This window comes from Antedon mediterranea, chromosome 4 (assembly GCF_964355755.1).
Source record: "Antedon mediterranea chromosome 4, ecAntMedi1.1, whole genome shotgun sequence".
Classification (NCBI taxonomy): Eukaryota; Metazoa; Echinodermata; class Crinoidea; order Comatulida; family Antedonidae; genus Antedon; species Antedon mediterranea.
In genome coordinates, this window is record NC_092673.1 from 4,113,670 (window position 1) to 4,129,543 (window position 15,874).

At 31.8% G+C, this 15,874-nt stretch overlaps 2 protein-coding genes across 3 annotated transcripts; one reads left to right on the plus strand and one right to left on the minus strand.

Moving 5' to 3' along the window:
* Nucleotides 1-964: 964 nt before the first annotated feature.
* LOC140046356 (uncharacterized) lies at nucleotides 965-12,213 on the minus strand. 2 transcript variants are annotated; one of them, XM_072090977.1, is made up of 8 exons: nucleotides 12,133-12,213; nucleotides 10,447-11,653; nucleotides 7,579-7,803; nucleotides 6,981-7,082; nucleotides 3,487-3,778; nucleotides 2,824-3,043; nucleotides 1,871-2,026; nucleotides 965-1,644 (listed from the first exon to the last, which is right to left on the minus strand). In XM_072090977.1, the coding sequence occupies exons 2-8, from the start codon at nucleotides 11,594-11,596 to the stop codon at nucleotides 1,360-1,362; spliced, it is 2,430 nt and encodes an 809-aa protein (XP_071947078.1). In that variant the 5' UTR covers nucleotides 11,597-11,653; nucleotides 12,133-12,213; the 3' UTR covers nucleotides 965-1,359. The 2 variants fall into 2 exon arrangements, with proteins under 2 accessions (XP_071947078.1, XP_071947079.1); XM_072090978.1 differs by lacking the exon at nucleotides 6,981-7,082.
* A 113-nt stretch (nucleotides 12,214-12,326) lies between these two features.
* LOC140047913 (small integral membrane protein 19-like) lies at nucleotides 12,327-15,272 on the plus strand. The gene is made up of 4 exons (XM_072092943.1): nucleotides 12,327-12,406; nucleotides 12,857-12,998; nucleotides 13,224-13,354; nucleotides 14,325-15,272. Exons 2-4 carry the CDS (start codon nucleotides 12,880-12,882, stop codon nucleotides 14,375-14,377), a joined length of 303 nt encoding a protein of 100 aa, XP_071949044.1. The 5' UTR covers nucleotides 12,327-12,406; nucleotides 12,857-12,879; the 3' UTR covers nucleotides 14,378-15,272.
* Nucleotides 15,273-15,874: the final 602 nt, after the last annotated feature.

Here is a 15,874-nt window from a genome sequence, read left to right on the forward strand (position 1 = left end):
CGTTTTCCTGTAGTTCATGCATTATTTTTAGATTTTTTTGTCTATGAAATAACGCTTATATTCCGTTTTTATTTTAGTAATTGATTTTATTAATGGTATTAATTTGGTAACATATATATATTGTGTCTATAATAACAAAAGAATAAATGCTAGGGCCTACATACAAGTCAGGATACATCAAGGCATGAACCAATACAAAAAACACACAAATTCACCCCTCTTTTTATACAGTATATGGCTCTCTGTGTGTTTTTGGCACAAACTTTCAGAGACTCGTTCATCATTTTATTTGTAATAATTTGCCTTTATTATTTTAATATTGTTCATACCTATTCAATATATTAACAAATATATCCACGACACTTTATTATTTTATTTAGTCATCAAGCATGCATTATGAATTTAAAATGTTACATAATTGTTATTAACAGGACGTAGTTATGGGATGTTTCGTTCCAAAATCAATCAATCGAACTTTATAATGTACTAGCGCACGCGCGCGCAATATTCTTTGCCGCAAGTACTTCTTTACGCTGTGCACATCGATATTTCACTGTAAAATGTGCAATTACATTTTTTTAAATATAAGAAAAAGTTTAAAGTATTTTCTTGCTCCTATTCTTTACATGCATTAATGGAGACAAGTTTGACACAAATTGATCTGCATATCACGTGGCTATAATCCAATGTCGTAACTCTTTATATATATGGCTCTGAACTATGGTAATAACATGTTTTTCCTTTTTTCTTCAGTTGTCTATTTTTAAGCAAATACTTTAAATAGACTTATGTTTGTATCTTGTTTATCTTGCTTTCTTTTCTTCAATTAGTGTTGTGCCACAATTTGTTGGAAATATAATATAAAATACAAAACAAGACATTTATACAAAATATAACCAGCTACTGTTTATGTTATTTACAAATATCTAATCTTTATTCACCAATAAAAGTGTGTGTGTACTTTATATTTTATTATTATATATTTATATTATATATATTATCTCATACGTTTGGTATAAAAATAAATAATTGTTATCAAGTAAATACAGAGGTTTTTAGTAGCAATAAGAATGATAGAATATTTTTATTTATTTCTTTTCTTCAAAGTTTTCCACTTTATATTACTGTATACCCACCTGGCATTTTCTAAAATAGTTATAGCGCCCTCAATTTTATTGAACTTTTCATTTGTAATATTGTACTTCTATCTGCTTGTAAAATTAATTTTGTTGCAATGCTATAAAAAGTGGCACAAATGTACGTAATTACTGTACCACTCATTTGTATGCACTTTCTTTTTCTCTAACAAACAAGAAATGGCACAACGCTGTCATAAATTGTTCAAAACCTTTTCCCCGGTTACGTAATTACCACCCCTTTGTATGCAACTTTCTTCCTCATCCCTTCAAGTAACGTCGGCCATAAGTAAGTCAAAATATGCTGTGATGAACGATTGCTACCAGGTGCACGTTGATGGCGCCCTTTATCGAATGTGATGTTGTCGTATTCAATCGTGTAAGGTTGTGGTTGGATTGACAATTGCCAGGCAATGCGTACACATTGTTGGATGTAGTTGGTGAGAGGGATGGAGGACTTCAGAGTAGGGTATTCTGGTAGGGTAGAAAATAGTTTAGTGCTCACAGTCTGTGGAGAAAATGAAAGTTGGAATTTTAGTGTATGTGCCTACATTTATATTAAACCTTTAATTTGATGGATGAAATTTGTCATTGTATATTATCATGATTCACCAGTGGAAAATTAGATAATAAATATTGTACTGTCTGTATATCCACCAGCTTGGTTTTTGTGGATGGACTTGTACAAACATTTAGTTTTTCAGTGATTTTTTGCAGTAGTAATAATACCATACCTGTGACATGTGATTAATGTCCATGTTGTCGTTAATTGTCCTTAAGAACATGAATATATTAGAATCCAAGGTGCGTGAATCGTCGGTAACTCGTAAGATGCTTCGCATGTTCTTCTTCATTAGGTAGAGTGAACTTTCGGCAGCACGAAATGCGAGCTAAAAGTAAATAACACAACAGATATGAAACTAGTATGTTGATATTACCATTCATTTTATTATTAATAGCATGTTATCAAGCCTGATTACATTGCTTTATATTTCTTCTACAGAATAATAACTTTATTCTTAAAGTGCGTTATTTACTAAAACCTTTAAATTTAAATAAATATACTGGCTTTGTTAATGAATTCAGGTTGATTTAACCAATACATTAGTTCAATAGAAATGTGACAATACCCGTTTAAATGTATATGCATTATTGTAGATTTCCATATCCCTTGTAATTTATATTGTATTGTGCTAAATATGTTAATCTTGACAGCTTACACACAATAACACAAGCTCTGTTCCACTTGTATTTCTTCCTGTATTTTGTGTTTTGTTCTACGATGCAATTTATTATGTACAGTAATATTGACATATTTTTATTATGGAAGCCATATCAGCCTATAATGCTATGTAGTGTAGTAATTCAATTTTATTTCTTTCTACAACATACTACTGTTTCCAAATAGCACAGTAAATCAATTTCATGAAGTGAATATATACCTGTGTCAAATTCAATACTATAATATTAATGTTGGCATTGGGATAAAATAAAAATATCAAATATATAGGCCATACTTTTTTCTTATGATTCTGACTGCACACAGTTTTGGCAATTTTGTTAGAATATTAACCCTCCCCACAATCATGTAGCCCTCCCCCCACCACCTTCTAAACATTGACAGTGATACCAATCCACATTGTACTTTAGATTTACCATAAACTTATTTCTCCATGGATATACTTACCACAATAACTGAAAACAGAAGTTTATCTCTCAAATCATCACTGTGTTCAAACTGGTTCATATCAGTCATAATGTTTAGAACGGTCCATGCGTCGGCTCTCACTTCTGTGTAGAGCTTGTCGTATTCATACACCAGATTGCCAATGTTGTCATCTGGTACTTTACTGTCAATCACTACTTTGGTCTCATACTCTTCGTTTTTCTGAGTTTCCTCAGTTAATCTAAATTAAAATATATCAATAAACCCTCATGTATTAGTAATTGCCTACATAACATAATAACACTATATAAGAATCCATTAACCAATGTAACATTAATCACTAACATAATAAAAATGTAACCACAAATGTTACAAACTTCATTTAAACCATTTTGATATTTTCTGTTTTCTCATTTTTTGAGATCCTATAGTGTGTATTAACAATCATTCCATTCAGTTGAATTGAGTAGTGTTTGAGTTATCCATTACCAGTACATTATATTGTTTTAAAGCTCTATATACACTATCAAACTAGTTTGACAAAAGAAATGTGATGTGCCCAAATATGGTACTGATATACCTAAATATGGTAGTGATATGACACCATTATGTCCATATATGGGCACATCACATTTTTTGTCACATAACATTTGATAGTGTAGACAGAGCTCACAGTATACTCACTTTCTTATCATCTCGCTTTCTCTCTGCCGAAGCATGGTGATGTCTTCCATCGCTTTACTTAGCTCTTTCTTCATTCCTTCCATCTCCATCCGCAGGACTCTTTCTTGTTGCTCAAGTTTGTCCTTTTCTTTTTCTAATTCATGCTGAAGACTTATTTGTTTTTTCAGCAACTTTTCTACGTCCTCATGGTGATTGTTGTTGGTCTGAAGTGAATTACTTGTTTTGCTTGTGGTTTTCTGGTCTGCTTGTTTGGTGCTGCTATTTCTCATGCTACCTCTTCCAATTTTCTCTTCTGTAATTAAATAATCAAAGTAATTTGATGAATTAATAGCAATTCTAAATAAAACCTCTTTAAAATTCATAATTGTCTGCGCCATTATTGTTGTTCTCTCCTTCTTATCAGTAATACATTAGGTTCGTACTGTAGACTATGTATTCTAGATTTATTCTAAAGTTGTGTCTGCACTATCAAACTATATGTGACAAAAAATGTGATGTGGCCATATATGGACATGATGCTGCCATATTTGGTAATATCACTACCACATCACGATTTGTTGTCAAACTAGTTTGATAGTATAGACAGAGCTTAGGTGGCATATTAAAAGATAGACAAGAATAAGATATGTGTTTTTTAAACAATATTATATTAAATATAGTAGTGATGAATATGTTAGAATATTAGAATGCAATTAAATAGGAAAATTGATTTTTTTACTCTACAGTATTTGACATATAGCCTTGAAGAAATAGTAGGCCTACACTTCTTTCTGGCTGTTTTTTGCTTATTTTAAGTTAATAATAATAATATGGATTTATATACGCAACAACAAGACAAGTTCCATCCACAGCATTGTCATTTGTTCAGTTATTTGCCTTTGGATTTATATTATAAATAAATATGAATATTTTGTATGATCTAATTCACTGCATTCCCAATTTATAATGTTAGTACTGTATCTAACAATACAACATTTCTAATTAGATTCTGACAGTTGATATTTCGCTATAAGAACACAACCTAAGTGAAGAGTAGGCTTTGAGTTGTCAATAAAATTAAGTGTCACTGTACTGAAAACAGCATTATTTGCGGTGGCCATCAATAAGCCATTATTTTGAAAACAATTACACTGCTTTCAAATTTAGTGAAGCTGAAATAATGTAGAAACAACACGCAAGGCCGCCACGAAGACACTGAGTAAATCGCTGTTTAGTGTACCAACATACTGATAGTCTTGTATATCAACTAATCCTGATAGAATATCATGGCATTGACATAAGTGTAACAACCACCTGCACCCAATCAGAAATCATTTATTGAGAAATCCTGCACCCAATTAATCCTCATTTTTAGGCCTACATTGGTAGGAAATAATATATGATTCTCATAAAATTATAAAAAGACCTATTTTTCATCTTGTGACTTTTTCTGGAGAAATAATTCTATTTTTATGTCACGAGAAACAAATGCATGGAGAAGAAACCTAGACTTTTTTTCGGTCTATTATTTCTTTTGTTGTCATTCTTTTTCTTGTTTTTCGTGTTTGTATCATTCTAAGTGTTGAGGGTCTCAGGCATGTCATCCTCAGTTATTATGAGTTATCCTCATGAAACAAAGTTTATAAAAACAAATGTATTATTGGAAACACATGAAAAGGGACCATAATTTGCAACTTTTATTTATAATCTATAAAAAAATGAATAAAAAAAAATCTGTATCAGGTGATAAGGCTATACACATAATTAATTATGCTAAGTAAATGGATCATATTATGACAATATTATCCATTTCATTAGATAATTATAACTATCTGTTTCGTAATCAATCATGAAACTAGTTATTCATCATCGTTGATTTAGACAAGAGAGTTATTACACCCATAACGCCACCTGCTTACAGTAACTTCCATTAGTGCATATTGATTTGTAAACGCATCCCGTAAAACGCCCCAGCCAAATAATTTCACAATTTTATGTTGTTGTGGGCAATGCTAATGTACGGGATGCCTGAGATAATTAAAACATGTTTGATTTTGTTGGAAATTGATAAACAAAATAGTAGGGATTTTGTCGTATTTTTTCAGTAAAAAGAAGAGATATTCCCTTTGATCTTGGAAATTAAGGTTGATCATTTCATAACTTTCTTTTTATCTAGTTTTAATTATTTTTTTCAATTGTGATATTCCACCTACCATAGAATGGAACATTGAATAACATCAGTCAACAAATTTGATTACAGTTCAGTTATCTCATCTAGGCCTATCTTGTCTATTTGTATCAAAAATGCATTTCAGCTATATTTTTGCTCCCACAAGTAGATCAATGTATATAACATTTTTTCATCTCTATATTTAAATGGCTTTATTTTGTTTCAGCTAAAATTTGTACCACAATTTTTAATTTCACATAATCTTGCAGTGTTGTATAATATACTATTTGTCTGTTTGTCCAGGTAAGTGTACACATTATTAGTCAAGAAATCTTTAAAGATATATTTTACCCCGAAAAAAAAAAAATTGTTTATACATTTTTTTGTTGAATATAGGCCTAGTTATTCACTTTGACCAAAAACTGGATCGAAAAAGAAATGATTTACCTGTTTTGGGGTAAAATTATTATTTTTCTACAGAAGTGAATAACTTCATTAAAACTGCAAAATAGCCTATTTAAAGTCTGATTTTATTAGTCTTCATTTCATGTTTTTGTGTGGGGGACAATACATCTTTAAAATAATCTCATTTAGGCCTACACTACTGTAATATCATCAAAAGTAGTAGTTTGAATATTAAAACAGATCCAGGGGTTTTATCTCTTTTCTCATTTATTGAAAAAACAGGAATCATATTATTGATTCGTTTCATGAAATCTTTCCAGTCAACACAAAGGGCATCTGATTACCTATCCGCTGACATTCAGCGTAGAAAGCGTAAACATCTTGTCATCTAGTCGTAAAAAGACGGCAGATTATGAATCTGAATAAAATATGCTTTCTTGCTATGTAATGTTTATATCAAAAAATGTAAAGATATCGTTTTAAAATGTGGTTTTTTCTGAACGCGAACTATACTAGGGGACACATCTATTAAGTAAGGTATCCCCTGAACAGGAGTTCTTTTAAAAATAAGAATAGACCAATCACAACAAATTTGTTGTTATTATGTTAAAACTGTATATATGAAGAAATGTTAGTTTCCAAAGAAAAAGCACCATAGAGTATTACATAGAAATATAGCATATAAACCCATTTGTACTGTAGTCTTAGTATAGCTGTAGTTCATTTTTACCTATGAATTATAATGTCAACACGGCCTTGTAGAAAACAGCAAAAAAAAAAAAATGAAAAAAGATATCGTGTTTAAAGAAAGTTATAATAATAGTATTGCATAATAGAGCTGTAAACATCCAAGTAAAGAATTATTATCAAATTGTTAGTTTCCAAAAACAACCATAGCATGTTTACATCTCACTCAAAAATAATTCTGTTTTTTTTTTACTTGGAAGAAATGAATGGATTTGATATGAAGAGAGACTAGAGCTTCTCCTGTGTTTTGCACCTGTGGAAATTCCTTTCTCCTCCAAAACTTTCCTCCCAACGGCTATTTAAATTCAAAGAACACATTTTAAATAATAATATTAAGCAGTCAAGTATCTGATGCAAGATGAATTTCATAGAAGTCGGATGCCAGGACGCATTCAACATTTTTTTTTCAGGCTCCGGTTCACTTTATTCTTGATTTTAAATTATTTTAGTAGGTATATTTAGTGAGTATCATCGTTTCATTAACATTTATTTGAAACAATCGTACATTTACAATAAGTTAAATGGTAACAATAAATAGGTTTCAGGGATTGGAAAAAGAAGTAAAAGAGCTAATTGTCTTATACCAACCCCCAAACAGAAAAAAGAGAAATAAACAGCTGAATGACATATCATTTATAGTATGGTGTTGTATGTCACAGCCTTATGGTGTGGTGTTGACTCCCTCCCCCAAAACCACATGCCTATAGTTTATCACGCCCGGGATCACGCCTAGTACCCTCTTTTTTCCCACAGTAACACCTTGATCCAGGTATCAGAAATGTAATATCTACCTTTTGACATTGATGATACTTGGTTTATCCTTTTTATCATTGAATGCAACTCATGGCTATCCTCAACACTGTCTAAACGAGGGCGTGATATTATGACATTGCTTCTGTCCAATGACCGAACCCTTGTCCTGTCCTTTGAACCCCCACGCGTAGTCCTCTTTCGATCTTTTGATCTGCTACGTCGTTTCGGAGGTACATCATTTTGTTGACTTACTTTTATTCTTACTATGGTAAGAAAAAAAAGATATTAGTTATCAATGATCATAAATGACATCATTTTCTTTCTAATTTTCTTCTCTCAGTTTTAGATAAATGAGCTCAATTGAAAATAAGTGAAAACAATTACAGTTTGAAATAACTGACTATATAAACACTTTTTCAGTGCAATATAAAGCTCTGTCTACACTTTTATAACTAGTTTAACAAAGTGTGATGTTCCTAAATATAGTAGTGACATGACATGCATCATTTCCATATATGGGCACATCACATTTTGTTGTCACATAAAGTTTTATAGTGCAGACAGAGCTTAAGAATGAATAAAGCTCTGTCTACACTATCAAACTACTAAATGTGGTAGTGATATGCCCAAATATGGTAATGATATGACATTATCATGTTCATATATGGGTCATCATCATTTTTGCAACCAGTGACTCCTTCCTATGACCATGTTTCCTGTAATAGGCAATACAAATCAGAAGACAGTCAACAAAAGGTTTTTATATCTTTATTGAATGTATAAGGAAGTTCAATAAAGATGAATTTGGATGACCTCATTGAATAGGAATAACACAGTCTTTGCTTTAGGCTCTGTCTACACTATCAAATTTTATGTGACAAAAAAAATGTGATGAGTCCAAATAGACATGATGATGTCATATCACTACCATTATTATGTAAGCATATCACTACTATATTTGAGCAGTCAAACTAGTTTATAAAAGTGTAGACAGAGGGTTATATTGCACTGAAAGTCAAAACACTAAAAAGTGGTAAAAGTGTTCATGCTTAAAAATGGTAGCGATATGACATCGTCATGTCCATGGGCTCATCACATTTTTCTGTCACATAAAGTTTGATAGTGTAGACAGAGCTGTATTCTCTTGCTTATTAAAAATAAAACCCTTGCTACACTCTCATTTTTTTTAATGGTTAGGCAAATAGGATAAAGTAACGTACTGTATACCTTGACATTTTTAATTGTATTTGTGTATTCTTTGTGTGGAACAATTGTGCCTAGCACTATTTATCTCCAAAAGTGAATACACTTGTTCATAGAATCTCATTGTAACTAAACAGGTGCTGTTAACAATAGCTTTTATTTTCGCTAAATCCAACAGATTATGACCCGTGTTTGCAGATTTCTTTGAAAAAAAATCTGAATAAAAAATCTTTTATCTGGTAAAGTTCATTATTTTGTACTGTCAAGGTACAAGAAACTTTGTTTGTCTTCATAAAAAACCAAAGAAATGTCGGTTTTCAGCAAATCCGATTATTAAAAAGATACATACAGGTATTTTATGTCATCGATCAGTCCAATTATTTCTATATATTATAGCAATTCCATTTGATCTTTATTTTAATGCATAAACAGTTAATTAGAACTATGTATTTATCTATTGAGTTACCCTGGTAAAATGAACATAAAAAAGTTAATCTTGAAAGAAACAATTAAATGACGTATAAATTGACGTAAATGAAATGATCGACTACGTAAATTCAGAATGCTAATTTGAAGTTCTAAATACAAATTGAGGTCACTGAGATATAATGACAATTTTTAATGATTATATTATATATTTGATTAAGTTGCGTAATTACCCTAGATAAATGATCATAGTGTAGTGATATGTTGGGCTAGAAAGAGCATGCAGATTTGATATGGATGTATATGGTTTCAAAAGATAATGTAAATGGTATATACTAAAAAAAATTAACAGAGTGTGATAAACGTTGAAATGCTTAATTAAGAAAAGGATTTTGAAACTGAGGGCTTTGATATAGTCTGCTTTATCTATTGGTTTTTTTAAAGTCTTTCGTATTGTTGATACGGTTTCTTATCAAATTTGTAATTTCAGGGATATGTATCGGTTTATATAGAAATGACACCATTAGTGTTTCATGAATCAGATATGGTTAAAAAAAATTGTTTATAACATTTAATGAAAAAAACACATTAGAACAAAATGATAGTGTTGAAAACAAAAGCATAACACAGACAGATTAAATTCTAAAAAAGAGTTGTTGAATTTTCCCACACTGTCAAACAATGCACATAAAAGGCCTCAGTGATCCAAGTACTTTTGAACAAACATAAAAGATATTTTTATTATGACATCATAGGTATACTTATAATGCCTCAATTACTACAACAAACAGTCTGTACAGTCGTTTAAAATCGGTTCTTTGCCGAATAGAATATCGTAAAATCAGGAACCTTATAATAAACATTCCAAAAAGAAACAGGAAAAGTTAAAATCCCTGCAGCAGAATTAAAAAGCCAAAAAAAAAAGAGTTATTGATATATCTAAAAATACTATACAGGATATTTCTGAATTTGTCTAATAAATATCTATCATTAATATTATCAATTAAAGATATATTTTCCCCTGAAAAAAATAATTTGTTTAAATGTTTTTGTTGAATATGCCATTATAATATTTATTCACTTTGACCAAAAAAACAAAAAAAAAGTTAACTAAAAAACTATAATTTAAAGCAAAAAATAGTAAAATTGACTACAAGTCAATGGGATTTTTCTATGGAAGTGAATAACTTTATTAAAACTGCGAAATGGCCTATTCAAAGTCTTTTTTTATTAATCTTCATTTTTTGGGGAAACTAAATCTTTAAAATATTGATTACCTCTTTTAGAATCTGCCTTTGTATCGCATTCCAATGGAATAAAATTTTCCTCGTCACTAAAGTAACCTTGCGTCGAATAAGAAGCGGATTCTGAAAACTGCTCATCCAACATATCCTTGAAGAAATCGACTACGATCTTGAGGCTCTGTGAGTACTTAGCAATTGTAGATGCAACTTGAGAATTTGCGGGAATCGTCGATATCTCCTTGCGAAGTTGAGTGAATGTCAGTAACGCACTTTTGTCAAACTCGATTCTATCCTGAAGTGTTCGTAACAACGATGGAAGCTGAGCGTTCATACTCGGTTCAATAGTGTTCAAAACTGTTTTATTTTTGAACAACCTATTTTGAATTTCGTCCTGGGTTAAGGTCATTAGTTTTTGGTGATTTCCTGTGCTTGGGTTTTTGTTAACGTAAGAAGTAAGCGTTACTGGTTTCTGATGCGTGAGACTCATCTCAACAAGTTTTGCAAGCGCAGTCTTGTACGCGTGCACAGAATGTTCAAATTCTACTTTCAATGCATCATGCAAATTCATAAGATCTCCGTCTATACTAACTAAGCTATGTTCTCCGATCCCTTTGAGGGCAGTATCCATGAGTTTCTTGCGACTGTATAGAATCTTTATCATATCCGGGTACACAAACATAACCATTCTGAGAATGTTCACAATCGCTTTCACAACGCTTTCATCGCTTTGTAACAACCCGTTCTCTTTCTTCAACAACGGGTCATCGCGTGAACTTAAATAATTAACAATATGAAAAACTGTATTCTCGACATCAAGTTTCGCTATTGGGAACTCGTCTGGATTAGCAATAAAAAATTTAGAATAAAAACTTTCAATAACGGTCAAAGATTGTGGAATATTTTCAACGATTGCTGTCACTGGTAATTCAGGAAGTATAGTTTTCAACGTTACCATATTTAATTGATTTACAAGATGCGAAGCATCGTTAAATTTCTGTTTCTCAACCAAAAGTTGAAGTTTATGGAGCGCAAATCCTGGGCTGATGTCTTGTACATTTATCGGGCTGGCAGCATTTTGCGAGAAACTGTGTACCCATGAGGAATCCCTCCATGGTATATCTGCCGTGGAGGTACGCTTTTGTCGCCCTCTTTGCTTGATTACTTTGGGTTTACCGTGACTCATGATTCACCTGGTTTGTCTGGATGTGATTCAAACAATGACACAATTGGATATCATAACCTGTCAGCAAAAACAAGAAGATACAATTGTGATCTATATAAAAGGTTAATAACCATTGACATAGTTCACCAATAATATATGAATTTTTAAAAAAGAATTGAATGTGTTTAAGACCCTATTCAGAAATAAAAGAAAACATTATTTTTCAATAGCATCAACCACCAAATTTGGACAACATTAATGATTATATCTATCAATAAATTATACGTATTCAATAATTTTCAATTCCTTATTTGTAATCCTTAATCCTCAAACAATTTGTATTTGTGCACTTGAATAATTTTTTTCAAAGGCACTTGATACCTGTTCTTACCGTAACTAGTGTTCATAATATACAAATCCAAGAAATAATTGATGTAGGAACTCTGACTAATAAAATCACCTCAGTATTAATTCTACTAAAACAACTTGTTAAAACATTAATAGTTGAAATCCACTAATTTATTAGATATTTAACAAAGAATATAACCTAAACTCACCTGTATACTTAAATAAAATTTAGATAAATTAGACGTCGATGCGACTTGTTTCCTCGACTGACAATCTGTGAGGCAATATTTTGAGTCAACAATGAATTAGTTCCTGATGAATGACTTCACTCAGTATCTCTTCCTCTCACACATCATCAGGGCAGAGCAGAACATCATTAAAACATGTTTGTCCCCCTCTGTAGTTTGGAGAAAAAAATGTCAATAATATGGCAGAGATATTACTGAAGTTCTAAACACCACAAGATTTAAATAAATAGAACGTGTAAGTTTACACTTTAAACTTAACCTATCATACATAATATTCAAGCTAACCTTAGACAACTTATTAGTCTAGACTCTAGGCTAGTGCAGTGTGGTTCATTTTATTTATTAGCTAAGTCTAGGCCTCTAGAGTAGGCCTAGGCTAGTCCGTCATGGCAGGGCAGGGAATCCCTTGTTGTTGGTTGGCAGCAGAGAGGCCTATATGCCCAGGTCCTACCTCTTTATTAATTGATAGTATTCATATTACTGTGGCCTATGCTGTAGATATTCATTCATAGAACAGTAGTTTATATTATTACCCCTTCTTTACTTTACTTTTAAATAAATAAATGAAAAAACCTGGCCTATGAATTATGATGATATTTTTCTTGATTAAATTATATCGTATCCATTTTTTTTTTTTCCAAAATGATTTAACAAAACAATTTTTCTTGTTTGTAATGTATTGTAGGATACCCATCAATTTCTATAAATATGGCGAGCGAAAACCACGGTCTACCACCAGAGGACCACATAGACCATTGGAATGGAGCTACTAACATTTACATGATAGTCATTGTTGTTTCTATCTGGCTTGTAGTTTATCTTAAGAAGTAAATATATTTTAAGTGTTTACAGTGGTAGTAGGCCTATTTTAACAAATAATTGTTATCATCGATTTCATGATAAGCCCACTTAAATCTTGGCCATGGCAATTTAAATATACCCAGTTGCAATATTCATGATTAACATTTGGGCTAAATAAAGAAAACACAAGTTTAAAAATAAAATGAATACACCACTCTTTGATAAATGTTATGGTTTTCTTTTAAAACTAGGAATAAGCGATGGATGGTAAAATTTCTAAAAATGAGAAAAAACCAAGAGACTGAAGAGGCAAAGAAGGAACGACTTGATAATGATGTAAAACAAGTACGGCTACGGCAACAATTGGAATCATATTATAACAGTAAGGCAATACCGCATAGTAGAGTAGAACGCTATAAGGGGACACCTTTGGGACCCAGCAAAGTTTCCCTTAATATTATTAATTAACCAATAGGGATTGGTTGTGGCGTTGCTAAAATTTTTTTTCTGTAGTCTGTTTTTTCTAATTTCGTCACACAGACTATTTTTACAGACATTGTTTAATGTTACTGTACCGGATTTAGACTTTTACCTTTGACCATCCGTTCAGAGAAACCAGAATGATCTTAAACTAACAAGTGCGTGTTTGTTTTTGTGTATTTCAAGTAGTGTGGCCATAATGGTTTTATAAACTATGAATGAAACATATTTGTTCAAGTTCAAATCTGCTTCCTCTCGATTGTCTTATCTAACTATTGCTACCCTTGCAATCTGCTGACTCACACACTATCAAAGCTGGTAGTCACAGTGAGTCAATTTCTGTTTAACATTCAACCACTGAATCGACAAAAATGCCTTAAACACATGCTCTCTACGGGCTGTAGCCGCATAAAAAAAGGGGTACGGTTGCAAGAGAAGCAAGCAAGAATTGGGGAGGTTGGGTAAGGACATACATCGTCCAACCTTCACTATTAAATGATGATGATCAACAAGCTCTACATTAAATAAAATAATCACTGTATGTTTTTAAAAAGTGGTGAGATTGAAACCAGACCAATCATATTGGTGACTACAGCCATATTTCTAAACTATTTTTATGAGTAGGTACTGTAAACAAGAGAAAAACCTGTGTATGCGAAAAATTGAATGCATCAGCAAACATATTAACCACCAACCTGCAATACTATTTTAAAAAAACAATTTTATAATGGACCATTACTATCAGAGTGTGTTCTTATTGAATTGGAAATTTAAATTGGAATTGCTATTGATTAAAGTATTATATTTAAAGTGTAAATAATAGCATGCGTTGTATGTGTGATATATTTTTATCTTATCTTTTATTTATATAGCCAGGAAGTGGGAACAGAGTTATAGCCAAGATCACATGGTTAATATGGAATGACAATCGATGATCAGCAATAAATAGAATAAACCGACATTACTAAGAACTTCCAGGTCTTTGACTGAAATAAAACTGGGTGAAATCCCTACTAAAAAGAAAAGCATTTCCAGGTCTTTGACAAAGAATGTACAGGTCTTTGACTAAGAATTTGCAGGTCTTTGACTAAGAACGTGTAGGTCTTTGACTTAGAATTTGCAGGTCTTTGACTAAGAGCGTGCAGGTCTTTGACTAAGAGCGTGCAGGTCTTTGACCAAGAACGTGCAGGTCTTTGACAAAGAATGTGCAGGTCTTTGACTAAGAACGTGCAGGTCTTTGACTAAGAGCATGCAGGTCTTTGACTAAGAACGTGCAGGTCTTTGACTAAGAACGTGCAGGTCTTTGACTAAGAACGTGCAGGTCTTTGACTAAATCTTTCATGTCTTCGACTAGGGAGGTCTTTGGAGCCGTTCTTGAGCACATGGTCTTTAGTGCTTGTAGTGACACTGGTCCTGGTTAGTACTTCTACGGAAGTAGTTCAAATCATGTATGATGTCATGATTTTGTGTATACCATGGATTTTTTATTTGCCACTTATTTGGACAGTGATGTCACATGTGAATCACATATTATCCTGTATCACAGAAGTTACCTATAATACTGGAATATTTAGATACCGAGATTCAATTGGCTGACACAATATGATTCAGACACAAAAAGCAAAGGTTTGAATGAACAAAAAAATGTATGATTGAATCGATTATACCTATTATGTTTAAAATTCTCTAGGTCAGTTTGATTGTTTAATAATGTATATAGTATTTATATCTAATCATATTTTTCTACATTAATAATTGTTTAAATTGTTCAAATGTATCAAAAGCATGAAATAAATATATCGTGGTAATGGTAAATGTTATATTGTCTTTTTCTGGTAGGTTTGTATATTATAATATTATATTATAGCATAGGCCTATTATGTATTATATTAAATTCAATTCAAGTAATATTTTATTTCACATAATAATTGTACATATTATAACAATTCATTATAACTGCTACAGTATTACAAAATTAGAAACATGAATTATGATAAGGCATACTTTACAATAAAAATTATTTGACAGTTAAATTTAGTGTCCAAGTTCAAAGCAATTATTACAATACTGGTAAATTTCCGTGACCTTTTTGGGAAAGTAATTAAAATCGTTTACGTCATACAACCCGAAGTTCACCAATGCCTTGGCTCACCACTGTACCATATTTGATATGCTAATTCATTCAACTTCGTCACGTGCTTATGTCACGTGAAAGTTTATGGTCAGCATGCTGTGAGTCATAATAAACACGCCTCTTAAATACTAGGCAGTACTACGATTGGTTAATACTGCAGGCAATTCAAGGAAGTAGCCTATCAGCTTATTTGTTTTGAAAAAGTGCTTTACGCTGATTGGCCATCGACTATTGAATGAATAATGAATGAAAATATTGTAGTACAGTAGTAATAGGCGCGCGAACGAG

Coding starts and splice junctions, on each gene's coding strand:
- LOC140047913 (XM_072092943.1), top strand. CDS start 12,880: ATGGCGAGCGAAAACCACGGTCTACCACCAGAGGACCACATAGACCAT. Junction 12,999..13,223: donor CTTGTAGTTTATCTTAAGAA/GTAAATATATTT, acceptor TTTTAAAACTAG/GAATAAGCGATGGATGGTAA. Junction 13,355..14,324: donor ATTGGAATCATATTATAACA/GTAAGGCAATAC, acceptor TTATTTATATAG/CCAGGAAGTGGGAACAGAGT.
- LOC140046356 (XM_072090977.1), bottom strand. CDS start 11,596: ATGAGTCACGGTAAACCCAAAGTAATCAAGCAAAGAGGGCGACAAAAG. Junction 3,779..6,980: donor AATCCATTCATTTCTTCCAA/GTAAAAAAAAAA, acceptor ATTTAATTACAG/AAGAGAAAATTGGAAGAGGT. Junction 2,027..2,823: donor TTCTGTTTTCAGTTATTGTG/GTAAGTATATCC, acceptor ATTTACTTTTAG/CTCGCATTTCGTGCTGCCGA.